The following is a 27,818-nucleotide window of genomic DNA, read 5'->3' as shown; positions in this document are numbered from 1 at the left end:
ATTCAATTCAAGTATTATATTATATACATTTTAAAACTTCAATGCACATTTATAATAAGCCTAGTAATAAGTAGACATTTAAAATACATCAATAACTAATATCATAGTTTAACAATAAAATAAATATAATAATAATATTTATAATATAATAAAATCACAGTTAAGGCTTGTGTATTTGTGTTTGTGAGTATGGTTAGCCCTTGTCTGTGTGCATGTATCTGTGAGGCTCTGTGTGTGTTGTTACATTGCCATCATATTTTACTGCCATACCAGTATTAAAGGAGAACTCCGGCGCAAAATGAACCTGGGGTTCATTATCACACCAATAACACATTGTTACCGAGTCGACTGTTCTCTTGGATTTGTTTTCATGACAATCGAGTGTAAAGAGTTTTATCCCTAAAAACTGTTTAGCTTATAATGCTAGTATATGTTGGCATATAATAAGTAAAAAGAAATCGCTAGTTAATACCACTAACAATTCTCAAAATAGCCCCACACTAACACGGTAGCATAATGAGGGTCCAAAGCACTGAGAACTTTTTAAGTGTACAGACAGTTTAATAATAATATACTTTATAAAGACAGTAACATCCCGGAGCCATCTTAGGAAAACAGTCTCGACCAGTCGAACCACGAACGCCGTGCTACGAGCTGAACTGTGACTTGGAATCTCAAAGTTCAGCTCACTTAGCACGGCGTTAGTGGTTCGACTGGTCGAGGCTGTTTCCCAAAGATGGCTTCGCGATGGTACTGTCTTTATAAAGTATATTATTATTAAACTGTCTGTACACTTACCAAGTTCCCAGTGCTTCGGTTTGGACACTCATTATGCTACCGTGTTAGTGTGGGGCTATTTTGAGCATTGTTAGTGGTATTAATTAGCTATTTCTTTTAACTTATTATATGCTAACATTTACTAGCATTATAATCTAAACAGTTTTTAGAGATAGAACTCTTTACATTCGATTATCATGAAAACAAATCCCAGAGAACTGTCGACTCGGTATCAATGTGTTATTACACCCCAGGTTCATTTTGCGCAGGAGTTCTCCTTTAATACTGCATCCTATATTAAGCTAGTGAAGTAAATTGTCGTAAAAGCTGTGAAAGTCCTTTGGGATGACTTCCTTCAGGTCTTGGAGGTGTTTGAATTTCAGCTCTTTGATCTTCAGGCGGTCTGAATAGAGCGGGGTGACTGTGTGGCTGTCTGATGTGGAGTTTCGGAGTTGGTGACTTGGATGTGAATGCCAGTCATCAGAGTGGTTGATTTTGAAGTCCATCCTTCCATTGTTGTTGTACCTAATAGCAAAAAAATATAACACAACAACATAATCACTGTAAGATTCCATAAAACAATATGCAACATCATAATGTCATGAGTATATTGGTAAGACATAAGATTTGCATTGGTAATTACCTGATGGCTCTGATATCATGGACAGTTGGGTCACCAGGTCTTCCTCCAGGGCGCAGAGACTTGCAGAGCCTCAGCTCGGTGAAGTCCTGGAAGAAGGTGTGGTCGATGTACTTGACTTCATATGGATGGGGCTTTACACGGGCCCTCTTCATCAGGTTAACATACTCTGCCGGGAGATAAACATCCTGGTCCCTCAGACGCCTCTCGATGACGCTGTGAACGGAGTCGCATTCCATCTGAGTATGCCCTTTCTCAAGGTACTTCTGAATGACGACTTTGTTATTCTTCATGGAGAACAGAAGAAGTACATTGCTTAGAACTGCATTCCGGTCCTGATACCCGCAGCCGTCACTCCACAGAATAAATGTGTCAGGCTCAGTGTGTGCAGAGAGGTAGTCGACAATGCATGAAACAAACTCACTGGCAGACAGGGATCCCTCGCCTTCATGCCAGACATAACATGTGGCACTGTGTGTCAGCATGTTGTACATGGTAAAATTATGAACAGCAAGCTTTGTTTTGTAATACAAGGCAGAGGCTTTTAGCTTTGGGCACAAAAGGAGGGCTTGTAAGTCCATACATAAGACCATAGTGTTGTTGCTGGCCTTGCTTTTGTCGGACAACTTTTCGGCGCGGGCCTCTTCTTTTTGAAGGAGATAGTGCTGCCACTCGTCATCAGGTAAGTTGCCGGTCTTGAAAGCACAACAGATGTTGCACTGGTCCTTTTTTGGGTGGTAAAGGCCTAGGTTGAGACGCTTGAACTCATTTGTGAACATTTGCCGTGTTACATTCTTCTCTGCAGCAGCACGACAATACACTGCATACAGATCAGCCATCGATTGAAACACAGGTTCCAGATACTGTTTGGATGTTGTGGATCTGCAATAGTGTGAGGGCACCTTTGGGAGGTTGTGCAAAAAACTGCAAATGAATTCATGGCCTGCCACTGAACGACTCGCATTGCTGTGTGTTTGTCCCTCTGTCTCTGCTTGCGTGTGTCCCTTCTTTGCCCAGTTAAGAGCAGACCACTCGCCTATTTCTAGGGTGGACAAAAACATACTTTTGCAGACGCGTCTTCTCTGCCCGCTGACCCGTAAAAAAAACAACCGCGAATTGGATCTTCGGGAATTTTCAGCCCCTCTTCTCCTTTGCACGGGGACCACATCAATTAGACCACGCACATACACTCTCTTCTCCTCCCAGGTCACATGTTGCCAAAAGTAATTGAAAATTGTATTCCTCTCAGGCTCGCCGATTGCACTGCAGTGATGTTTACCTGACCTGGCACATGCTGCTGATGAACATCTAGGCCCCATAGCCCGTGGCTCCCTCATTGTTTCCTTCTGCTTCTGTTTTCCAATGTATGACTTTCCAACCATCCTTCTTTTCTTGTTGATGACTTTCTTCCAGGTGTTCTCAGCTCTCAGTCTTTTCCTTGGAGGTGCGTCTTCCTCAGGATCTGAGCATGAATGCTCTGCGTCCGAGTCCTCATCGTCTCCACCATGGAAAACTTCAAAATACACACACAAACCAAACGTGCATGAATGAGTTACATCTTTATAAACTGCCAACAGTGAGGGCTATAGTTGAAGGACCTTATCCAATTTAATGAGAAAATGTAGAAAAACATCAAACCTACCCGTGTCAAACTGCACCTTCTCTGGGGCCAGCAGTGAGGCCTCCTCTTCCTCCAGACCACCAGAGAAATCTTTTCAAACACATGGTACAATTAGAGTCTTTTTTTTTTATTTACTGTTGTGAAATCCATGTAGAATAGCAGAAAGCAGAAAAGCAAAATGTAGAAAAGCATCAAACCTACCCGTGTCAAACTGCACCTGCTCTGGAGGCAGCAGCGAGGCCTCCTCTTCCTCCAGACCACCAGAGAAATCTTTTCAAACACATCGTACAATTAGTGTGATTTTTTTTTATTTCTATTTTTGTGAAATACATCTGCATTAAAACTCATTCATTTTGGATTGTGAAATCATGATTATCTCTCAGAAATTCACTCTACCAGCATGCACCACTGTATCCTCCACCACTGTATCCTCCACCACTGTTGCTTCCTCTTTCTCTAACGTTACACTTTCTCCATCAGAGCTCTCACTGTCTATTAGGGCCCTTGCCTGATCATATGGCACATTGACCATCTGACAGAGTTCCTTTAAGGACACAGACATGGTTGCTGCAAAAAATAAAATAAATAAAGGTCAAATGATCGTTTCACTAAGTTATACGGCATGTTTACGTATGATAACAAGGCAAGAAGCCAGCTAGCTTGCTTAAAGTGATGAACATGACGTAAAAGGTAGCTACTTGTTGAACATGACGGAATGCCTTGACATTGTAAGCTACAATACTGACATAGTACATTAAATTATTATGTTGTTCCTCAGATGAGTGTCAGAACTAGCGTTAGCGGGGGTCGAGAGATTTTTATTTAAGCCCCACGAAAATCACGTTAGCTGCCTATCTCACCTAACATGATGACAAAACCAATAACATTACATAGCGGCTAACTAAGTCAACGACAGGCAATTTTTGCGGTTTAAATTAAATTTCCTCGTCAGAAACAAAACCATGGAAGATTTCAATCAACATGATAAGTTAACTTAGCTAACTTACCGTCCAATGCAAGACATAGCAGAAAGAAAAATCTAGCATCCTCAGAAATGATACATTACACTAAACTAGCACTACCATTACTTCGATCGAGATAAAACTGTTATATATAATATATAAACTGTTATTTATATAGTTTATATAACTAAATCATGAATAAGGACATTTACCTAAGAGGACGTGTTGCTCAACGAGGATTGCGACTTCCAATCTTGAGGAGAAAAAATGCCGCAAAGCTCCCAGCGTGGCGGCGCCAAGTGAAGAAGGGGTGGAGTTACGAGGTTTCTTTCGATTACGAGGTTTCTTTCACTTTCGATTGGTTAATAATTTGTAAAAATAACAGACCCACGTGGAGACTGACCAATAGCATCGATTTGTGAAAAAATATGAAATTGACCAAATTTGGACATTCAAGGTTTCCGCCCGACAGCGAGGATATATTACAATTAGAAATTGTAACCAATTACAAATAGGTTACAATTACAACAACTATTACAATTTTAACAATATTTCAAGTGTATTCTTTCTTTGTAAAATGTATACATTTTATCATACGTATTAAAAAAGGTAAGGATTCATTAGTTTGAATATTGGAACTGTTATGAGGTGAGAAAAAAACCAACAGCGAACCACAGTCAAAGTGTCTTTAATAATATTAAATGAGGAAGCCACCAGCAACAGAAATAATCTTGCAGAATAATGTTCAACAGAAACAGCCGGAATCAGGGCCAGCTAATCATCAACAGAAAGATTCCACTCTGGAAGAGCGTGGGCGGCTGACAGCAAGGATAAGGGAGCACGGACGGCGGCTAGCCTCTGGTCACACTGGAAAAACGGGGGGCTAATTTCCGAGAAACGGACTGGAGTGGTAGGTTATAGGTGGATAACCATACCTTTTGGCCGCAATGATAGCGGGGGCTCTTAACGCGACGTCTATTAGCGGCGATGCACATTCGAGTCTTAAAACGACAAAGAGCTGATCTCACCCTCCTCCAAGTTCGTTTGCAGCGGTTAACAAAGGCTTGAACAGACTGAACGCGAGAGGCAGAATCTTGGGAAGAAAACAGCGGGGGTTGGTACAAGGCAAAATTGAAAGGCCGAAAGACCGGTAGCGGAAGATGGGAGAGAATTGTGGGCGTACTCGGCCCAGGGGAGCTGCTCTGACCAAGACGCTGGGTTCTGAAAGGTGAGACTGCGCAGAATGCGGCCGACAATTTGATTGGCGCGTTCGGCCTGACCATTGGTCTGGGGATGAAACCCAGACGAGAGACTGGCAGAGGCCCCAAACAGGTGGCAAAACTACTTCCAAATTTGGGAGGAGAATTGTGGACCCCTATCAGAAACTATATCGGAGGGAAGTCCGTGGAGTTTGAAAACATGGTCAACCATTATCTAGGCCGTCTCCTTGGCGGAGGAGAGTTTCGAGAGGGGAATGAAATGCGCAGCCTTCGAAAAACGATCGACGACCGTAAGAATAACGGTATGTCCAGCTGACGAAGGAAGACCAGTGATAAAGTCAAGCGCTATGTGCGACCATGGACGCGACGGAACAGGTAGAGGTCTTAAGAGACCAGACGGAGGAGAATGGCTAGACTTGGAGCACAAATGGTGCTGCCAGCAACAAATCGACGAATGTCCCTTTTGCGGGAGGGCTACCAGAAACGCTGTCGAACGGAGGCGATGGTTCCCCTAACGCCAGGGTGGGCTGCCAATTTAGACGAGTGGCCCCACTGAAGGACCGCTCGACGAGCAGAGACCGGAACGAAAAGTAAATGTATTGTGCAACCTCATGGAGTGATGGAATGAGAGAGAGAGTGCTTAAGTCTCTCTATTCCCCAAACAGTAGCTCCGACCACGCGCGCGGGGGAAATAATATTCTCCTGGTTAGGGGCGACTGAGGAGGAATCAAAAAGACGAGAGAGAGCGTCGGGCTTAACATTTTTAGACCTAGGACGATAGGAAATAGTAAACTCGAAACGAGCGAAGAAATGAGCCCAACGAGCCTGACGCGCACTCAATCTTTTGGCGGAGCGAATATATTCAAGATTACGGTGATCGGTCCACACAATGAATGGAACGGATGCTCCCTCCAACCAATGGCGCCACTCCACCAAAGCTAAACGGATGGCGAGCAGTTCACGGTCGCCAACGTCGTAGTTACGTTCGGGGGGGCGAGAGACGATGTGAGAAATACGCGCACGGATGGACTTTGCCATCAGAGGATGAGCGTTGGGAGAGAATGGCCCTAACACCCACCTCTGAGGTATCAACCTCAACTATGAATTGCTGAGAAGTATCGGGTGTGGCTAGGATGGGAGCAGTGGTAAAGAGTGTCTTTAAACGGTCAAAAGCTCTCTGGGAGGAATCGGTCCATACAAAACACGACTTAGACGAGGTAAGAGCGGTCAAAGGAGCGGCCACTTGACTGAAATTTTGGATGAACCGGCGGTAAAAATTAGCGTAGCCGAGAAATTGCTGGAGTGCCGTGCGAGACTCATGTATGGGCCAAGTAGTGCCTGCCTTAGTGGGGTCCATACTGATCCCCTCCGCCGAAACAATGGATGGTTACAGAGGATGCTTGAAACGATCACTTCTCCGCTTTGACAAAGAGACGGTTCTCCAAAAGGCGCTGGAGTACGCGACAAACATGTTGAGTATAAACCTGGAGAGAGGGTGAGAAAATCAGAATGTCATCCAAATACACAAAAACAAATATGTTGAGCATATCGCGTAAGACGTCGTTTACAAGGGCTTGAAAAACCGCAGGAGCGTTTACCAGACCGAAAGGAAGAACTTGGTATTCGAAGTGCCTGAGGGGTGTATTAAACTTGGCCTTCCATTCGTCCCCCTTCCTTATAAGCACCAAATGGTAAGCGTTACGCAGTTCTAGCTTTGTGAAAAATTTGGCTCCCTGTAATATCTCGAAGGCTGATGACATAAGTGGCGGAGGGTAACGATTCTTGACAGTTATGTCATTAAGCCGCGATAATCGATTCAGGGTCGCAGAGACCCATCCTTCTTTTTCACAAAGAAGAACCCTGCACCGGCGGGGGATGAGGGATAACACCAGCATTGAGAGCCTCGGAGAGATAATTCTCAAGTGCCTCGCGTTCAGGAATCGACAAGGAATAAAGCCTTCCACGGGGGGCGTGGTACCAGGCAGGAGGATGATACTGCAATCATATGGTTGGTGAGGGGGGAGAGAAGTGGCTCGGGAATGGCTGAAAACCGCTCGCAGATCGTGATACATCTCCGGAACTCCGGTCAAATCACCAGGCTCTTCCTGAAACACAGAAACAGAGGAAACAGGGGGTATAGAAGACACCAAACATCTCACATGACACGACAAGTTCCAAGACAGAATAGTGCCCTTAGGCCAGTTTATCTGAGGATTGTGCTGAATTAACCAGGGATGTCCTAACACTATGGGAGAGAACGGGGAATGAAAAATTAAAAAAGAAGTGCTCGCGATGATTACCAGAGACCGTGAGAGACAGTGGAATAGTCTCACGATTAGCATTAGGAAGAAAACTGCCATCTAAGGCGAAAAGGGGTGTGGTCTCCTTTAGATCGACGAGGGGGATACCTTGTTCCAGAGCCCAAGCCTCGTCAATGAAGTTCCCCTCAGCCCCGGAGTCTATCATAGCACTAGCAGAAACTGAGGAACCTGACCAGTGCAGACGACCGGGATGGTAGTACAGGACTTTAGTGGAGGAACCAGAGAAGTGGTGCTCGCCATTACTCCTCCTACTACTGGCGAGCGTTGCCTTTTAACTGACAAGTCGAGACAAAATGCTTGTCAGAGCCACAGTAGAGACATAAACGGTTATTTATTCTCTGGTCTCGCTCCTTCGAGGAAATGCGCAAACCCCCCAGCTGCATAGGTTTGGGAGCAGCACCAGCGACAGAGGATGACGACGAGGAGGATAGCAGAGAATGTAATGCAGCATCAGAGTTCTTAGCCCGTCGGCCCGAGTCAAATCGCTTCTCGACGCGAATGGCGAGATCGATCAGAGGATCAAGGAGACTGGGGACCTCCCTGGCGAAGATTTCATCCTTGACCTCCGCGTTGAGTCCCTCCAGGAAGCGGACGACCAGCACAGGTTTGTTCCAGGCAGCCGTAGTCGCTAAGGTGCGGAATTCAATCGAAAAGTCAGTGACTGAAAGCCTCCCCTGGCGAAGAGAAGAAAGCAGGCAGGGAAGCCTCAGTACCATGCGCTGAACGGTCAAATACGCGAATCATCTCCTCTTTAAACAAGGAAAAGCGGTCCATGAAGTCAGCTTCCGCCTCCCAGTTGGCTGCTCCCCACAGACGAGCCCTTCCAGAAAGGAGCGAAATCACATAGGCGACCTTGGCACGGTCCCTAGAGTAGGCAGAGGGCTGAAGAGAAAAAAGGACCTCACACTGTGTCAAAAACGCACGGCATTGCGAGGGCTCACCCGAGTCGCACGGTGGGTTATTGATCCTGGGCTCCGGAGGATCGGGCGGTTTAGACGGGGGCGACGACTCGTGGCGAAGGCGATGAAGCTGCGTGGAAAGTTCAGACATCTGCTCAGCCAGAGACTCCACGACGCGCCTCGTTTGTGGTCAGCTCCTCTTCATGCCTGCCGAGTAAAGCTCCTTGGCGTTCCAACGCGACGTGAAAGGGAGTCTCGTTCGCTGGGTCCATTGTGGTCAGATTGTACTGTTATGAGGTGAGACAAAACCCAACAGCGAACCACAGTCAAAGTGTCTTTAATAATATTTAGTGAGGAAGCCACCAGCAACAGAAATAATCTTGCAGAATAATGTTCAACAGAAAAAGCCGGAATCAGGGCCAGATAATCATCAACAGAAAGATTCCACTCTGGAAGAGAGTGGGCGGCTGACAGCAAGGATAAGGGAGCACGGACAGCGGCTAGCCTCTGGTCACTCGGGAAACACACGGAGGATTAAGCACAGGTGAGGCAGTACTTGCAACTGATGATTCACGACAGGACCGGACAGGACAGGACAGGCTGATGGAGGAGAAATCTGTGAATCTCCTTTCATCAGTGGTTAACAAACAATCTGACAACGAGACGGGGAAAGAGAGGGAAGATTTTTCGCAGAAGAAGTAGCAAGCGTAATAAGAGAAAAGAGAGAACAGGTGGGGGGAATCTAGCGCAAAGCAGAAGGAAACAAGGAACAGCTGGAAGAGAGAGAGAGTGTAATTGAGTGTCAGCGTAAAGCGAATGAAAGTGCGTGTGTAATACTGTGTTTGAACAGGAGAGGGAGGGAGAGGAAAAGAGACTGGATCATGACAGGAACAAACACTATAATAACATCTTGGTTGATAATTCAATATACCTACTTTATTTTTGACAAAACATCCCATAATATAGTATATTTAACATATGAGGAGAAATTGGCGAACAAAAGCTTACCTATTTAATGTGACAGTAGTCTTTTTTACAGTCAAAACTTTATAATCTATCCAAAACTAATCATGAAATCTTGTCTAAACATTCATATTTAGTCTGTAACATGGTGTTTATAATATATTAGCATATAAATGTTAATTTGCAGTTTGTTGCTTATACAGACATTATATTACAACATATTTCAGTCTATTTTTACTCATCTTAGTAGGCTATTCTGCCCTACAAAGCAAAAAGGCAGTAACTACGCAGAGTGCAGAACTGAGAAAAATGACTTTAAAGTTATCCTGTTATCCAGCCTAAGTAGTTGTAGGTAGATTATTGGACATGTGGCTGTTTTGTTACTTTATATTAGCTTATTCTTTGTACATATCAATCCTCATATTTAATTTGATATTTTACCCCTATTTTGCAGTTACTGTATTCTTGCTTTGTATTACTTAACAAAAAACGTGGCACAATACCAAGGAAAAAGGCAGTAACTACAGATTCTCCAAAAACTATTTTGCCACAACTTGGGCTCTGGGTGTGTTAGATACACTGTATTTGAAACAATTGGAACCATTTGTTTTTCTGAACATGGATTTACCAAACCCAAACTAATTTGACCATTTTAGGTCAATATTTTCCACCCGGAAGCTGTTCTGGTGCTAAAACGGCTGCTTAAAGTCTCACATTGCTAAGCTGTATCAAGGCCCAAATGGGGACAATTTATTTTGAATAGGACCACATTATTATGTGTGAGTATTAGATTAATGTGTGTCTGGGGGTGTTTCTGTATCTGTAATGTAGTATCTGCTATACCTACAAATCACATTAATGTTAAAGCACTGCAAAACAACTTTTCTTTGGAGCAATAATAGGCAAGTTAAACTCCAATTCAACAGAGCAAAGCAAAAACATTTTGCCAAAGTGTTTCTAAGGCTTTTCAAACTCTTATGATAACTAAGATAAACAAGTTGATGATTTTAAAAGGTGCAGTATCTGTTTCAGTAGGTTTATAAACACAAAGTTCGGAATGAAATGAATACATGAGACAGATATTTCAAATTTTTAAACATACATTTAATAATAGATTGTAGATTACAAATATATATATATATATATATATATATATATATATATATATATATAAATAAAATAAAAAATAATGATAATAATAATAATAATAATAATAATAATAATTTATGAACACATTTCATATGGTTATTACTCCTCATCCTCCACAACATTGCTCACAGGCAGGGAATACCAGAACACCCTCCTGTTTGGTGGCATGAGAGGACAAAGATTACAGATGATGTCTCTCTTCTTGACCTCCTCAACCCCTCTATTCTGTGGTCGCAAAAGATTGGGCACCTTCAGTGAGAATTTCTTCATGAGGAAGTCCAATTCCATAAATTCATTATCCGTATGGGACAGTTTGTAAAAGAGGCTCTTGGAGCCACGCCGCACCTGAATCTCCGCCATCTCCCTAAGCTTTGGTGCCTGCGCTTTCTTGACCTTGACGGTGGAGTGGCCATCCCTCCAATCTAGCACATTGGCATTCTCCAATTTGACAACATCCACCTTTCTGGAGTTGGAGCTTGCCACAACACTCACAAAGTCCTCGAAGTCGTAGACCACACCACCTGGACGGCTCCTCATTTGCTGCTCGACACCATGGTGGAAACTGTCTGCGCTCATGAACGTGTGTCCCCTCTCAAAAAACTTTAGTGTGATGTCCTCCTGTGAAATGGTGTCACTGTTCACAAGAGTGACAAGTGAGGATAGATGGCACCAGTTCTTATTCTGTGCACTGCAGTTGTCCACCCAGAATATGGTGTGCCGTACATCCCGCTCCTTCTCCAGTGCAGTTGTGTATGCTGATGTAATTTCCGCTGCACTTCGCCCAGCCATTCCCTCGTACCACAATACAGAGATGGTGTTTTTTTTGTTAGTTTTTTTCCCCACTGAGGCAAATGTTTCGTGGTATGCCACGATGCGACGAGTAAATACTGCTGACTTGACTCCTGGCATGCGTGGCAGCATTATCACCTTCTGGAGGTCCACGCTCCGAACTGATGTCATGTCCGGCCAGTCCCTCTCTGCATCTGCCTGGTAGCTTTGGCGGCTCTCTAGGGCAGACTGCTTATGTTTGTTCCACCTTAGGCACTCTAGGCAATCTGAGCTTTCAGTCTCCCCTGCGTGGCAGTTCGCATGTTCAGCATGTTCCAAACAGTCCTCACATTGCTCCTCCCCAAGTTTGGCAAAGCTGATTTTTTTGTCTTTTACCATCTTCCTGTATGCTTCATAGGAGCAGGCGTTTCCTTTATCCAGGTAATCTGAATGCATCATCTTTATTGTGATGTCACTTGGCAGGTACCGTCGATTTGGGGCATGCTCCCGTCTGTAATGGCTCACACAGGGATGGAAGGACTCAATGTGGTCATCAAGGGTCTTCACGTCCATCTTGTTGACTGCAGCCTGTCTTCCTCTCTGGTCCTTGGATGGAACCAGTGGCCTGGTGTTCAACTTCCCCATCATGGAAATGACTAGACTGTCATTTTTTGGGTGATAGCCCAATGATGACAGGAAAAACATTTTGCAGACCTGTCTTGGCTCTCCTTTCTGGTTTTGCAGCCGGTAGATGAATGAGCGGCCACGGCGACTTTCTAGGCCGGTTGTTGTTCTTTTGGTTGGTATTGGGGTAACTGAGTAAAACATCCATGATCGTCTTTCTGTGTAGGTCATCTCCCAGTATTGACTCCATATCTCCCTCCGTCTTTCCTCTGAAATTTGGTCTGTACACCTTTTTCGACATTTGGCACCACATGGCCCTCTCATTGGTGGTCGACTTGATTCCACATCAGGCTGTGACCCTGGCTGTGGCTCTGGCTGGGGCTCTGGCTGGGGCTCTGCCTGGGGCCCTGGCTGTGGCTCTGGCTGGGGCTCTGGCTAGGGTTCTGGCTGGGGCTCTGGCTGGGGCTCTGGCTGGGGCTCTGGCTGTGGCTCTGGCTGTGGCTCTGGCTGGGGCTCTGGCTGGGGCTCTGGCTGTGGCTCTGGCTGTGGCTCTGGCTGGGGCCCTGGCTGTGGCTCTGGCTCTGGCTGGGGCTCTGGCTGGGGCTCTGGCTCTTGAACTTGTTCCCCTGGGTCTCCAAGTTCCACTTCAGTCAGTGTCATCGTAGGGGTTGGGACATAATCTAGGTCTGTAATGTCATCGAATAAGCTGTCCACGCTGGTGGTATCCAAAGTGTCCAGGATGGTCCACTCCATTTCTTCAGCGGGGGGCAGGACTTTCTGCCTCTTTGATGGAATATCAACATGTGTATCTTAAATGAAAAAGAGAGAAAATTAGTGGCATGAATGTAAATCCACATCTGTCTGTGTCTGTCTGTCTGTCTGTCTGTGTACTGCAACAAATTGTTATTATTATTATTATTATTATTATTATTATTATTATTATTATTATTATTATTATTATATGGACCTACAGGACAGCATCTTCACTCTGATCAATATATGTATTGATGTCTGTATATCATAATATTTCATTGTACAGGAAATAACTTAAATTAGGTCCATGACAAAATAATGGATGAATTTGGCTAACACAATAAATTAATAATTTTGCACCCTTAATGAAAATGAAGAAAGAAAAGCCAACACACAAAAAGCAGCCTGGCTTCATAAGTTACATTAGGCCTATAATAGGATAAAACATAGAAGCTTGCTTTCATGCAGAGGGACAACATTTTCATAGGTTAATATAATTAAGGGGAATCCAAATTAAATATATAATTTTATATTCTGAAGAAGAAACCGTGCAATAAATAAATGCTTAGCCTTAGCGCTAAGGGGGGTGTAAATACCTGCCGGCTCACTCTGTCTGCAGAAGTTTGTTTTTGTTGAAAGCATGGATGCTTACAACAGTAAAGAGAAAGATGTCAGTTTTGCTCACAACTTGCTAGCTTATCTAAACAGCGGACATAGTCTTCAAACAGCGGCCGCGAAGAGAGTGTGTTTTAAGTTGAACAGACACCTGTCACGTTAAAGAATAACTGTTACACCGATAGCTGTGTTTATGGACACATATATTCTCCTGCTGGACAACAACGCTGTGAATGATTAGCCTATGAAAAAAGAAGACGCCGTTCATGTAGGCTAATAAGAGCGAAGAAGATCACGCTGACTGCTTGGATGTTATGGGATAGCCTGATGCCTTAAGAAGTTTTACCTCCGCCCAAAGGTTATCTTTTGGTGCTGTGTATGTTTGTCTGTTCGTTAGTAAGATAACTCGAAAAGTACTGTACGAATTTGGATGACATTTTCGGACAACATGGGTATTAGGACAAGGAACAGATTACTACATTTTGGTGGTGATCCGGAACACGGGACATTTGGAATTGCCTCAGTGACCTATTAGGCTACCTTGACAGAGGTTTGTGCTCTCCGAGTGCTTTTCTAGTTATTGAATATTTTTTCACCGCTGGTTGGATTATAACTTTGTGACATGAACAACAAAATGATGACATGGCATCGGCGATGATGTGAAGTTACAGAGAATAAAGTTACAGCTCGAAGCAGGGAGGATCAGGGGCAGGTTAGCAAAGCTATTTAAAACATCGCCTGTCAATTAGCATAATGCTATCTGAATGGACCTCTGAGAGGAAGTCCCGCCCTGGCGGCTGACAGGAGTTTATATTGTGATAGCCTAGCCTCTAAATGTTTAATCTGTCACTCTTACTTACCATTCTCCGGGTATTTTCTTTTCAACGCCAGTTCGACCATCTTCTTTCCCCGGCTTTGTGCCATCTCAAACAAAATTTGTGTGAAGTTAGAAGGGTAAAAATGTTAAAACCGTCCCGTGAGGATGCCGCGAAATCAGCTGTGTGTTCACCATGGCAACAGTAACTACACTGCGCAGCAACACGGTTATTTTTTGTTAGGTAAAACATAACAAGAATACAGTAATGGATGTTACTGTATTCTTGCTTTGTTTCACTAGGGCTTTTTGCAGTTACTGTAGAAACGACTACCATTTTTCTCCAAAACAACACACATTTGAGATAAGATGTTTTGTCACATAACAAAGGATGCCTTGAATGTCATGAAAATGATAATAACTCATTTTTGACCAAAAATGCAGTTACTGCCTTTTTGCTTTGTAGGGCAGTATAGCAATATAGTTTAGATGTGTTCATGTAAAAACAACATGTTTACTAATGTAGGTGCGAGAGTGAATGAACGGCATAGACACGCGCTGTATAACTGAAGTAACCAACGCGCGCGCGCCACTGTCGTTCATTCATCATTTAGCTTAAACACAGACACGCAATTCATATTTAAACAGTCTTTTTGCGGTTTACATACACTATTCAATATCGCGATTAGAACAAAGCATTTTAAGAATAAATAACTTACTACATCAGCTGGATCCGTTGCTCCTCGAAATGAAACTACCAGCACTTCTGGTACATTTTCCAGGGTTATTAGATAGTATTATTCCTCACAGCGTAGCAAGATGAGGTAAAGTCCAAGATTCTTATTAAACATGATGCATTTTATAATCCAGCTGGTGGGTGTTTGCATGTTTGAATGGCTTGCCTTAGATCATTTGCGTTTGAATAGCGTGCGCTCTCCGTGGGAATGACACATTAACACGTAATCAGGTATAATGAGCTGGAAAGAAAAAGACTGACATCTTTCTCTTTTCATACAGATTACATAAACTGAGAATATTTGTTTTTTTTATATAAATTAATTCATTTAAAACAAGAGAGTTTAAGCTTCATTATGGAAAAACACTCTTGCCTGTATGACAAGTATTCGCGGAATTACAGTTCATTTTCAGACGCGTTTCAGAATGGACTTCACTGACAGAGAGAAGGCAAAACTAGCATCATGTTTATTTTCTTTATTTGACTAAAACCACAATACTTTGTTTATATTGTGAGTATACACACAAAAAAAACACTTAACAGGATCGAATGATGTATAACACTAACACGTAAGATCAAAATCAACAGAGTATTTTGAGTCTCTTTTGCACTGATAAGAAAAAGAGCGAGACTATCGCGCCGGTGCGATAGCAGACCTCAGAGGTTTAAACAAGCCCTTTTTTTTCTTTGTTTACTTTTATTGGGATTATTTTCAAAAGCGGGGGTAAAGACTAACAGGTTAAACCTCTGGGGTCGAGAAACGTGCCGGCGCGTTTTGCTCAATTTTTTTTCACATAGCAGGAAAATAGACTTAAAATACTCTGTCATTTTTGGTCATTCAGACTTAAGAAATATAAAAAATAACCTGTTGAATGTCTATTTTTGTATGTGTCCACTTACAATCGAAATAAAACATTGTGCTTTTGTAAAATAAAGAAAATAAACAGGGTGGGCTTTCTATCTCTCCATCTCCGTTAACCTTTTTTCTGGACCACGTCTCTAAACTTAAATAAAACTCAGCGAATACTATTCACCCAAGCATGAGCAATATATCTTTATAATCATTTAAGTTTGTACTTTTAAAATATCTAATTCAAAATAAATTCTCTGTTTTTGTAATCTATAAAAAAAGAGAGAGGTGTCAGCCGATCTCATTATCGTTCTCTCAGCTCATTATTCTGCTAATGTGACATTCCCACGGAAAGCGCGCGGTATTCAAAAGCAAATGATCTAAGGCAAGCCATTCCAACATGCCAACGCCCACCAGCTGGTTTATAAAACACATCATGTTTAATAAAAACTTGTACTTTACCTCGCCTTGCTACCTGTGAGGAACAATACTATCTAATAACCCTGGAAAATGTACCAGAAGTGCTGGTAGTTTCATTTCGAGGAGCAACGGATCCAGCTGATGTAGTAAGTAATTTATTCTTAAGTGCTTTGTTCTAATCGCGATATTGAATAGTGTCTGTACACAGCAAAAAGACTATTTAAATATGAATTGCGTGTCTGTGTGTAGGCTAAATGATGAATGAACAGCACAGTGCGCTTTGCTTACTACAGTTATACAGCGCATGTCTGTGCCATTCATTCACTCCCGCACCTACATTAGTAAACGTTATTTTTACATGAACACATCCAAACTATATTGCTATAGCCTACTAAAATGAGTAAAAATAGACTGAAATATGTTGAAATAAAATGTCTGTATAAGCAACAAACTGCAAATTAACATGTATATGCTAATATATCATAAACAATATGTTATAGACTAAATATAAATGTTTAGACAAGATTTTGTGATTAGTTTTGGATAGATTATGAAGTTTTGACTGTAAAAAAAGACTACTGTCACATTAAATAGTTAAGCTTTTGGTCACCAATTTCTGCTTATATGTTAAATATACTATAGTATGATGTTTTGTCAAAAATAAAGTAGGTATATTGAATTATCAACTAAGATGTTATTATAGTGTTTGTTCCAATATTCAAACTAATAAATCCTTACCTTTTTTAATACGTATGATAAAATTTATACTTTTTACGAAGAAAGAATACACTTGAAATATTGTTAAAATTGTAATTGTTGTTGTAATTGTAACCTATTTGTAATTGGTTACAATTTGTAATTGTAAAATATGTATATATAGATAATTTCTTTTGTGCTTGCATTATTTGGGACCCTGTAACACACCTGTGTGAAAGGCTAATTAATATGAAGCTCATTATGTATGTAGCACATTATCCGGCCTTTGTCTCAGGTGTGAACACGCCTCCACGCATATTGCCTTTCCACACAAAAGGTGTCTTAGAAAATTTAAATCAATGTATTGTTTTGTGTAAATGATTAGGCAGGATGATTTTCAGATCATTTTGAAGCAAAAACTCTAGGCAACAACGCCCATTAGTCAAAAGTCTTGTGGACACATATTTAGTATGTGTTTTGTGGCCTTATTTCAGACACTTTAAGTTTAAGTTTTTTCAATAACCATGCATAAACAATATTCTCTCAAAAATGCAAACATGTACATACATTTTGCTCACATATTATGTTAGCCCTGTTTGTGCTAAATAGAGTGTAATTACACCTTTGCTATTAATATGTTTATAAGCAACTGAAAAAAGGACAAATGTCAGGGCATGTCAAAACATCTCAAGGACCCCAAAAACACCTTAGACCCCAGAGGGTTAAAACAAAAAAACTATCCCGCTTTCAGCACCTCTGCGAAACTGAAGTGAGCAACAGTTTGTCTGGGATCTCTCTCTCAGGCGTTGTTTCTGCTAACTTCATGGAGAGAATAGCATTTCACTTTTAACTCTCTGATGGTCTTCAAAAAAAAATCACACTCGTGGTCTTCGGGGTCTATTGGACCCCAGACAACAACATTTAATTTTGTAACCGAACAATATATTTTTTTTAAAACAAATATAATTTTACTCGGTTCATTAATGTTTTTACTCAACATTTGTGCAGTTTTTGTAGAATTTATGATTTTTAAAAAATTTCTATAAATAAATAAATATTTAATTAAATAGGATTTTTACAAAAAAAACAGCATTTTATTTTAAATAAACTTTATAAAAGACCCAGATTTCTAACTTTCATTCCTGGGGATACCATGGATAATTTTACAAGGTTTAATGTAAGATTTTTGCCCATTTTTTGGAAAATACAGGTTAAAATTTGTAATAAATCACTTTAACCACTAGATGGCTATAGATGGCCATTATATGCTATTTGCTATTTGAATTACTGAAAGATATAGTTCCTAAAGTTGGATTCAGTTGGATTCATATCTAAATATTATAAAATCACAATTATAACAAAAATAAAATAATTTGTCAAAATTTTGCATTTTTTGTACTGAAAAAACACAGCACACACAAAAAGAACAACAACAGTGAAGTGCCAAACCTGCAGACAGGGTTGGAGCAAACACAGGGTGTTTGTGTGTGTACATTTTATTTTTATTTTTATGTGTACAGTGTCACCAATTTATTTTTGAGGTGGTTCTTCATTTTGTATGATTTTATTTGACAAATTATAAGACTTTTTATAGCCTTACAAATGTATTTCTGTGTGTGTGTGTGTGTGTGTGTGTGTGTGTGTGTGTGTGTGCGTGCGCGCACAATTTCAATGCGTCTAAGTGTTACCAATTTATTTTTCTGGTGGTTCTGCATTTTAGATTATTTTATTTTACAAATGATAAGAGAACAGTTTTATAGTCTGTATGTATTCCTGTATAAATGTATTCCTCTTTATGTGTGTGTTTGTGTGTGTGTGTGCGCCTGTGGTGAGCATGATCATTTTGGATTGTGGAGGTTTTTTGCATTGTTGGAAGTGTGCCACTTTATTTCTGTCATTTCTGTCTATGTGTTCTACGTTGTTTCTGATTTTGATGATGTTATTTTGTCTATTTTGATTGCGGGGTCCAATAGACCCCGAAGACCACGAGTATGACTATTTTTGTCACGCCAAGATAAAAACAGATATCATAATTTTTTTTTTTTTTTTGTAGATCTAGAAAGTGTTCAGAGCCGTAGAAAGTTTCAAACCATTTGGACAAAGAGAACATTTTTTTTAATTTGAGCAAAAGTCATTTGGGGTCCAATAGACCCCGAAGACCATCATAGAATTGTCCCAAAGTGATGAAAGTTACTTGGAGGAATTATTAGTTTGTGCTGTTGTTTGGTCCAACCATCTATTATTCCTAACTTTTAAAACTTGCTTCTGTCCTCAAGATATCAAAACTGCTTGTCCTTTTTCAGGGAACTAAAATTAACATATATTTTTTATTCATGGGGTGGAGAGGCAATGTTATTCCAGAATTTTAGACTCTCTTCAATTCTCCCTGCCAGTACATATATTTACACTTTGACCAGCACGTCTCATCTTCTTAAGGTAGTTGTCACACATTTTAGCATGTAGGCCTAGATAATGTTATTTTTTAGTAGCTTCAAGGGACTTAATTTTATTCTGTCTAGAATAAATATCGTTAAACTTTGCTTGATAAGAACAGTTTGAAGGGGACATGCTCTCATTAAACAAGCCCTTTTTTTCTTTGTTCAATTTTTTATTGACAGCTGAACTTGGAAGTTGAAGAGACAAAAGGGAAAACAGAAGACTTGCCAAGTTAAAGATGAGGACAGAATTCATTTTAGGTTAAAAAAAAATTGAGGTCACAGCCTCAAATTCTCCCCACAGCTTAACTACTTATCATCTTCCCAGACTTTTCAGTGGCTGTCTGCTCACAAGCATATAATGACCTGGACTCGTCCATAAAAATTCAACCCACTAACCGTAGTGGTCTTCAGGCACAGATTGGCTCTACCTTTTAACATTTCAACATTTCCCAGTCAACATTTTACTTTCCATTTCTACCCTGTTAATCATTTTCAGACTCATTATTTCATATAGAGTCAGTTGGGATTGGAGGGGAGCCAGATTGAGAACAATAATGGTATTATGATTTCAATTGGCATTAATCAGTATGAGGCATAGAATTTTAGATTGCATTAGCTACTGATCAAACCTGAGGCATCAAATGCGGTCGGTCAATGGAAGGGCAGCAGGTTATCAAATTGAGGCACCTTAAAATGACATGATGTCACTAAACTGTTAGCTAACAAATAAGTTGTTTACACAGTGGAGGCAAGTGTGTAGATATGAGGGCAGAGAGCTTGAAAGCTGTCACATCTGAAGGGCTGGAAAGATAATGCACAGTGACACACATGTCACTTGACTGATGGCATTGATAAGTCATGAGACCCACCAGAGTGCAGGCATCTTGTGTTTTGTTTACCCTTTAGGTGACAGTTACCTGTGAAGCAAAACCTTAGAACGCCTTTCTTCCTCAGTTGCGGTTACACAGCCAGGCAGAATCTTTCCGTCTCAACCACAGCCAGTTGCTGCTCCTCTCTGCTGCTTCAGATAAGTTCTTTACTGTTCGACGCAGCTCTTGGCCACTGCATCCCACGTCTCTGAGGAACCGGGTTGTGGAGTGTGCCACAAATCCTCGACAACCCACTTCCACTGGATAAACCCGGACTCTACATCCTCGCTGTTCTGCTTCAGTGGCCAGCTGAGCATACGGCAGTTTCTTCCTCTCATATGCCTATTCTACAGCATCCTCCCATGGCACTGTTAACTCTATCAGTTGAACAATGCGTGCTGATCCAGACCACAAAACAATATCTGGTCGGAGGTTAGTGGTGGCAATCTCAGGTGGAAAAATTAGCCGTTGATCAAGATCAGCCAGCATTTTCCAGTCCCTAGCAGCTTCCAGTTGTCCTGGGCGAGAATTGGTTTTAACACCTTTTCTTGGGGGTTGCTCGCCTGGGCGGAGGAATATTGTCTTCTGTGTGTAATGTTTTGCTAGAACAGGTGGCAACTTATTGGTCATGTTACGCTTGTCTTCCGATGCAAAAGCCAAACATCGGAGTACTTGGTCATGGCGCCAAGTAAACCGACCTTGGCTAAGAGCCACCTTACATTCTGTCAAAATGTCCCTTAATGTGGCAGGTGATGAACACAAAGGACAAGAGGGATCCTCTCCTACCCAGAGGTTTAGGTTCTGTGGTGATGGGAGAACATCATATGTTGACCTGATAAGGAAACTGATCCTACTCTCTTCCATTGACCAAAGGTCTTGCCAGCCCATCTTGCGTTGTTCCACACTCTCCCATTTCATCCACTCTCCTTGCTCGGCCTGGGAAATGGCCTTTATACACCTCATCCTCTCATCCTGCTTTCGCAGCTCGTTGACTACCAGCTTCCTCCTTTGAGCTGGGGCTGCCTTGTGCCATTTAGGAGGAGCTAAACTGAGCCCAAAACCCCCTCTTCCATGCTGTACCTGTCCCACGATATCAACAATTTGAAGGGCAGCCTTTGCCTCTTCCACAGATTTCTTTGCTGACCACTTTCTACCAGTTTTTAACACAGGTGCTGCCTCCCTTACACATTTTTTGTGTGACTCTACGAAGGTCATTTCCAGTCTGATCTTGGCGCACTTAAACTCCTCGGTTAAAGCAGAGACTGGCAGCTGCAATGTTCCTTTGCTATAAAGTCCCACTCTGCTGAGGCAGCGTGGAACTCCCAACCATTTCCTAATATATTAACTTATTAACGCTTTCAGCTTATCCACTGTTGTCAAAGAAACCTCGTACACAGTCAGTGGCCACAGCAACCTCGGCAGTAGACCAAACTGAAACCACCAGAGTTTTAGTTTGCCTGGTAGAGTGCAGCTGTTTATGCTCTTCAACCCTTCCACTGCTTGTCGTATAACTTCTCTCACTCGAACTGTGTCCTTTAGATCCACATCGTACCATCTCCCAAGACTCTTCACTGGCTTCTCAGAAACTGTTGGTATTGCCTTACCATTAATGAAGAATGTTTTATCTACTACCTTGCCTTTAATTATCGAGATGCTCCTTGATTTAGAGGGCTTAAATTGCATTCATGCCCAATCAATGTTATCGGTTAACTTACCCAATAACCGATTAGTGCAGGCTACTGTTTGTAGTCATGGTTGTCATGTCATCCATGTATGCTCTGATTGGTGGTATCCGCATCCCTGAAGCCAAGCGCTCTCCTCCTACTACCCATTTTGAAGCCCTAATGATTACTTCCATTGCCATTGTAAAAGCCAGTGGAGAAATTGTGCATCCTGCCATTATTCCAACCTCTAAGCATTGCCATGTAGTGCTGAATTCTGGAGTTGACAAAACTAAATTACAAATCTTCAAAATAGGCTTTCACTAAATTTGTTATCGACGTCAGTACCCTGAAAAAATAAAATGCTGCCCAAAGAAGCTCATGTGGCACTGAACCATATGCATTAGCCAAATCCAGGAATGTCACATGGAGCTCCTTCCTCTCCTTTTTAGCTGATTGAATTCGTTGCCAGATAACATTGATGTGTTCTAAGCATCGTTAGAACCCTGGAATGCCCGCTTTTTGAACTGAAGTGTCAATGAAGCCATTCTTTAATAGATAGGTTGACAATCTCTGAGCAATAATGCTGAAGAAAATCTTACCTTCGACATTTAATAGTGAAATCGGACGAAACTGGCTGATGCTTGTAGCATCTTTTTCTTTGGGTATAAAGACTCCACCTGCTCGGCGTCATGCTCTAGGTACAACCTGCTTTTCCCATGCCACTTTTATCAATTTCCACAGAATTCCTAGAACTCCTGAAGCACTCTTGGACACTCTGTACGTAACTCCATTAGGCCCTGGAGATGATGAAGCCCTTGCCTTTCTCACAGCCTGCTCTATCTCTTTCCACTTAGGTGCACAGACCTCCATTTGGTATTCTGGTGGATTGATAGGTGGGATGTCTGATGGAATTTACATAGGCTCATGCCTTTTTGCATCTGTATGCGTTTCCTCCAAATATCTCTCTAGCTCAACCCTAGATGCTTTTAAAGTGCCATTCTTCTCACTGGTGAATAACTTCTTTACAAATTTGAATGGATCTTTATAGAAATTAGCCCTTGCACGCTCCTTCTTTTTGTAGCGTTTCCGTAGGCGCTCAGCTCTGCATAATGTTGCAAGCTTATCTTTTATAGCCCTTTGTAAGAGATTGAGACCCTCCTTTTGACTTTGTTCTGCTCTTTTCCATTGCTTCCTCAGCTGTCTACTTTCTCTAACTAATCCTTCAATTTTCTGCTGCCGTCTAGACATTCCAGGAGTAGTTTGTACTTTTTCCTTTCTTTTTTCCACACCAAACCTCTCACTTCCATATGCGTAAATAATGTTCCTGAATTTATCCAGCTTCTTTCCAACTGTACCAGTTAATCTTTCTAATGCAAAGCATAGATCTGTGTTTACCGTGTCCCATGCAGTTTTCTCACAAGCTCTTGGCCATCTAACTCCAGGCCTATGCCCGTTGAGGTTCTTTTCTCTCTTATGCTGGTTAGTCTGACCGGGTTCACAAGTTTCAATATGTTCATCACTAACTGTGCAAACCCTCCTCTCCTCTATGACAGGGGTGCTGATATCCTGCAAACTGTGGTTTGCTTCCTGTCGCTGGATTTCATTCGACTGACTTGACTGACTTCGTAAGAAGTACTGATCAATGCGAGGCCCTTGTCCCTTCTCCCTCACACATTTCATTTTCCCTTGATGAATCTTCAAACCCCTGACCGTTGTCGCCTTGCTCCAGCCACAGACACAAGCTTGGAGTTCAATGACTTTGCTAACTGCAGAACCTGAACTAGTCTTTTGTGAAGTACTCTCCATACTCAAATCCGTTTCCATTCCAAAGTCGTTAACCATGTTGTCCAACATTGAGACATCTTCCGCCCCCGCTCTCGTAGACTCTAGGGGTATTTTTTCTTTAATTTCTCAGAAGCCTTGGGCGGGTGTCTCCAGCATCCTGTAAACACAGAGCTGGATACTGCCGACAAGGGTAACTAACCCTTACCAGCCCCATTGGGGTCTCTTTCTTCCTGTCAGCTATCTCTCCAGGCTGTCACAAGGTATTTCCATTGTTGCCAGCAGCACTATTCACCACAGTCACTGGACAATATAAAATTACAGAATATCCAATATTGTTAAAAATTCTGATTAATGTGTCAAAGATGGCACCAATAGGTAATTTAACTCCTCCTTCTTGTCTCCTCCTTTAAGCCCAAAAGCAAGTGCAGAAGATCCACCTGAGCTTCTTTAAAGAGTCGTCCTTCTGTTCCTCTAGAGCTTTATGCCAGAGGGAGGTGATTGAGATGGAACTGGAAAACTACTTACAATCTGCAAGTGCTGACAGTGATACAAATCAACTTCAGTGGTGGAGAATCCATGATGACAATTTGTAAAACTAGTAACTAGTAAAACTGTAAAACTGAAGTACTTATGTGTTCCAGCAACTAGTTCCCCATCTGAATGTGTTTTTATTGCCAATGGGAACATAGTGTCATGCCACAGAGCATCTCTTAAACCAGAAACCATTGATAGACTTGTGTTCTTAGCTAAAAAATTGTAAAACACAATTTACCCTACTTTCGTTGCTCTAAAGAACCTGACAGAAAGGACTTTTTGTACCTATTTTGCAATTTTTTTGATAAAAAGAAGTGATCGCTAGGTCTACATTTTTTTACTGTATGTTTTTTCACAAAACATTTAGAATTTGCTTTTTAAAATATAATATATATATATATATATATATATATATATATATATATATTACCTTATTCTAGAGCAAATGCAAAACTATCGAGACATACAGTATATCGATACAAATTTGGAAAGATATTGAGATATACAATTTTTGTCAAACACTCTACCACGCCAACCATCACACCCTCAAATCCACATAATCAGCTCCCAATCATCAGAATACTAACACAGTAACCATCAAGTATCGTTATTAGTATCAGTAGTGTATATATGTACCCTTTCTCTGGTTACTAAAAACTATTTTAGGTATCGCCCAGCCCTAAAGGATACAGTTTAAAATTTGAATATGAGTGTAGCACGTCACTGTGTAGAAGTCAATGATGATGGAATTTCTATATCTTTCAAATTCAAGCTAATTTGACACTGCTTCTTAAAAATAGGGATACAGCGAAATAAAAATTCTGGTCCGAAACCAAAAATTCTTAATGCACTTGGCAGAAAACCGAAACCGAAAATTACTTGTTGAAAATAATTTTTAATTCCTGGTTTTAAATATTATGTTTTATAATTGTATTATTATTAGACTTTTAAATTAAATGCAATAATTTTACTGAATCTGAATTTAAAAAACAAACAAACTACAAGCCAATAAAATAAAATAACCACACTTTTATTTAAAGTAACACAAAAAATTGGACAGCCCTATATTAAAATAATATTAAATATTGATATATCAATATATTGTCCTTCACTCAGTTCTATGCAACAGAATCAGATTTAACAGATTTTTTTTTTTTTTTTTTTTTTACTAATTATCAAAATAATTATAATCCTACAAAGCTATTATTAACAGAGCATGTAAGCAGATAGGAGGGATTGGATCAGTGAATGAGAGGGAAGTGTAATTTTACCAGCATTGCCCAGCACGGCTATACGAGCGTGGCGCACACACGGAGTGGGAAAGAGGACCTGCTTGCAAAGTTACAAAAAATGCTACGCAAGATTGAAAACTGATTGCTGAACACGGAGGGGCGTCATATTTTGGGCTTATATTGGGCCCAAATTTCGGTGCATCCCTACTTAAAGGAGCAGTATGTAGGATTGTGGCCAAAACTGGTACTCCAATCACCTTCAAATTACTGTAGTGCGGTGTATCCCCTTCCCCTCCCTGACTCGAGGTTGCCAGATAGGCTGCAGGATACAGCAGGAACGTAGGCTGCTACAGAAGCTTCCAATGGCAAGTGACGAGTCCTACACAGTAGGCTAAGTTTTTTTTCTGTTAATTATGTTTATGCTTCAAATGAGAGATGTTTTGCAAAGTAATTATATATCGCAAAAATTTACTAATGGCGATTAGCCAAATATAATAGTAAAGATGTACGCTCGTATGTGACAGTACATTGTTAGAACAGTAGCTGTTAGTATACTAACGGTAGGTATCTGTCATTAACGTAAGTACAAGCACAAGCCTCGGTCACTGTGTGTAATCGATATCAAAGATACAGCTATTCATTTAGCTGACACTATAAGTGAAAGCTACCAGCTGTATTTTTTAACTTACTCTGCAGTACACGTCCATAACGCTAAAATATGTGATGTGAAAGATTACATGTCATTCTATTATTTTTGGCTGTAGAACTTGCATGATAAACAAGTAGGCTACAAAACGTTCCAAGTGGGACACATTAAATTCCAATTCGATGACCCACCTCCTCCATATGAGCTAACGTAACGTTACTTTGCACGAACATGCATAACTTTGTTCGACTGTCATGAATATTTGAAATGTCCATTTACATCGAGTACAAGTTAGCCAAACATAGATGAATCTTACCTGTCCAGAAATTCTTCTCCGTTTTCAGCCGTCTCCATCTTTCAAAGGCATCTCCTATACAGATCCTTGTTTTATTTCGGACTTTGTAACGAAGTATTTCGGATTCATAACGAGTTTATGAGTTTATCTGATTCGCAACGTTAGACTTTTTTTTTTATCCGATTCCGACACGTTTTTAGCTGCAGCTGTGGTAACTAGAGCAGAGCTGGCAACCCGGATGCCGCAACACTACTGACTTCGTGATTGGTAGATAGGTGGAGGGTGACGCATCAGACCAAAACACAACATGACAACATCAACATCAGTTGAGGGCTGCAACTTCACTTTTTAAATGACAATATCCTGGCTGGACTACTGTTGTCAGTGATATAAGTATTTGAATGAACATGATTTCTTAATGTCTAGTGACATACCAGGGCCATTTTATGATTAATTTAAATAAATTTCTTACATACAGCTCCTTTAAAAATACAATAAGCATGCAAAATTTGCATGGTATGCAAAATGCTCCACACCACTTAAACGGCCATCTAGTGCATGTGTTTACATGCCAACAATTGAAAAAATGGAGCCAAAGAAATGCAAAAATGTGGCCTGTACATATGACTCCTCATACTGCATTATATTCGACAAGCCTGCAGTGTAGATTTTTTTTTTTATTATAATGGTATTCATTAAATGCATGATTATATGCTCAATCGCTATGCATAGAAAGAAGCTTAATTATAATTCTCAAAAATCCAGATAATGTTGGTGGACCACTGATAACCTTGTGACATATCTGCAGTTGACCCAGAGGATTGGTGGGCTGTCTGAAAACTAGTTGCCTTTGAAGAATAGAATAATTCTGTATAATTCTATATCGACCTGTATAATTAGGCTGGTTTAGGATTGTGTTCAACAGCTAGATGGAACACAACAGAATAGAGAAATGTTGGACTGCTAAAATATTGCAAAAATAAATATAAATGTTGAATGAGTTCACTTCACTAAATTGTATGAACCATATATGGACAACCCATCTCTAAACATGGATCATCAAGAATGCATTTCACTAGGTGTATTTTGATTAATTAAAAGCATCAAAAAATTATGCATTGCTAATATCACATCTGATCATTGTTTGACAGAGCCGTTTTTGGCAGTGTGCCATGCATTTCTGTTACATATGAGAAAAATCAAACTGAAAACGAAAGTGAAACGGAACCGCGCTACTGTTTATCAGCTCGGAGCAATAATAGACAATGGAGAACAAGCTCATACATGGGCCTATCTCGTTCACGTGACATCGTTACTACACAGCGCTGGGAGATCCAGTTAGAAACTGTTTGAATCCGCTGCAGAATTAATAAACAAACATTGCTACTGCGAGATCTAGTGGGAAGCATTCGTTGCAGAATTCTCTCCCATACAAAAATGTAATATATGGCCATATATGTACTTATATTTTAAATAGCATGACATATATCTATACATTTATTTGACTTATCTGAGAACACAATATAT

General features: G+C 41.0%; 2 protein-coding genes across 2 annotated transcripts in view; one reads left to right on the top strand and one right to left on the bottom strand.

Annotated features, from left to right (window-relative positions):
- gabra3 (gamma-aminobutyric acid type A receptor subunit alpha3) overlaps positions 1-27,818 on the top strand; it is a 725,881-nt gene that overhangs the window by 36,375 nt on the left and 661,688 nt on the right. The window lies entirely within an intron of this gene.
- LOC143703996 (uncharacterized) lies at positions 965-2,198 on the bottom strand. The gene is made up of 2 exons (XM_077197417.1): positions 1,421-2,198; positions 965-1,302 (listed from the first exon to the last, which is right to left on the bottom strand). Exons 1-2 carry the CDS (start codon positions 2,194-2,196, stop codon positions 1,080-1,082), a joined length of 999 nt encoding a protein of 332 aa, XP_077053532.1. The 5' UTR covers positions 2,197-2,198; the 3' UTR covers positions 965-1,079.

This window comes from Siphateles boraxobius, unplaced genomic scaffold (genome assembly GCF_051911475.1).
Source record: "Siphateles boraxobius isolate OS27281-9 unplaced genomic scaffold, OSU_SipBor_1 11, whole genome shotgun sequence".
NCBI classification, from domain to species: Eukaryota; Metazoa; Chordata; class Actinopteri; order Cypriniformes; family Leuciscidae; genus Siphateles; species Siphateles boraxobius.
This window is presented reverse-complemented; position numbering and strand designations above follow the sequence as displayed.

What these genes read in the sequence shown, in the direction of transcription:
- LOC143703996 (XM_077197417.1), bottom strand. Translation starts at nt 2,196, where the DNA reads ATGTTCACAAATGAGTTCAAGCGTCTCAACCTAGGCCTTTACCACCCA. An exon ending in CATGATATCAGAGCCATCAG is followed by an intron (nt 1,303 to 1,420) that starts GTAATTACCAAT and finishes TTTTGCTATTAG; the next exon opens with GTACAACAACAATGGAAGGA.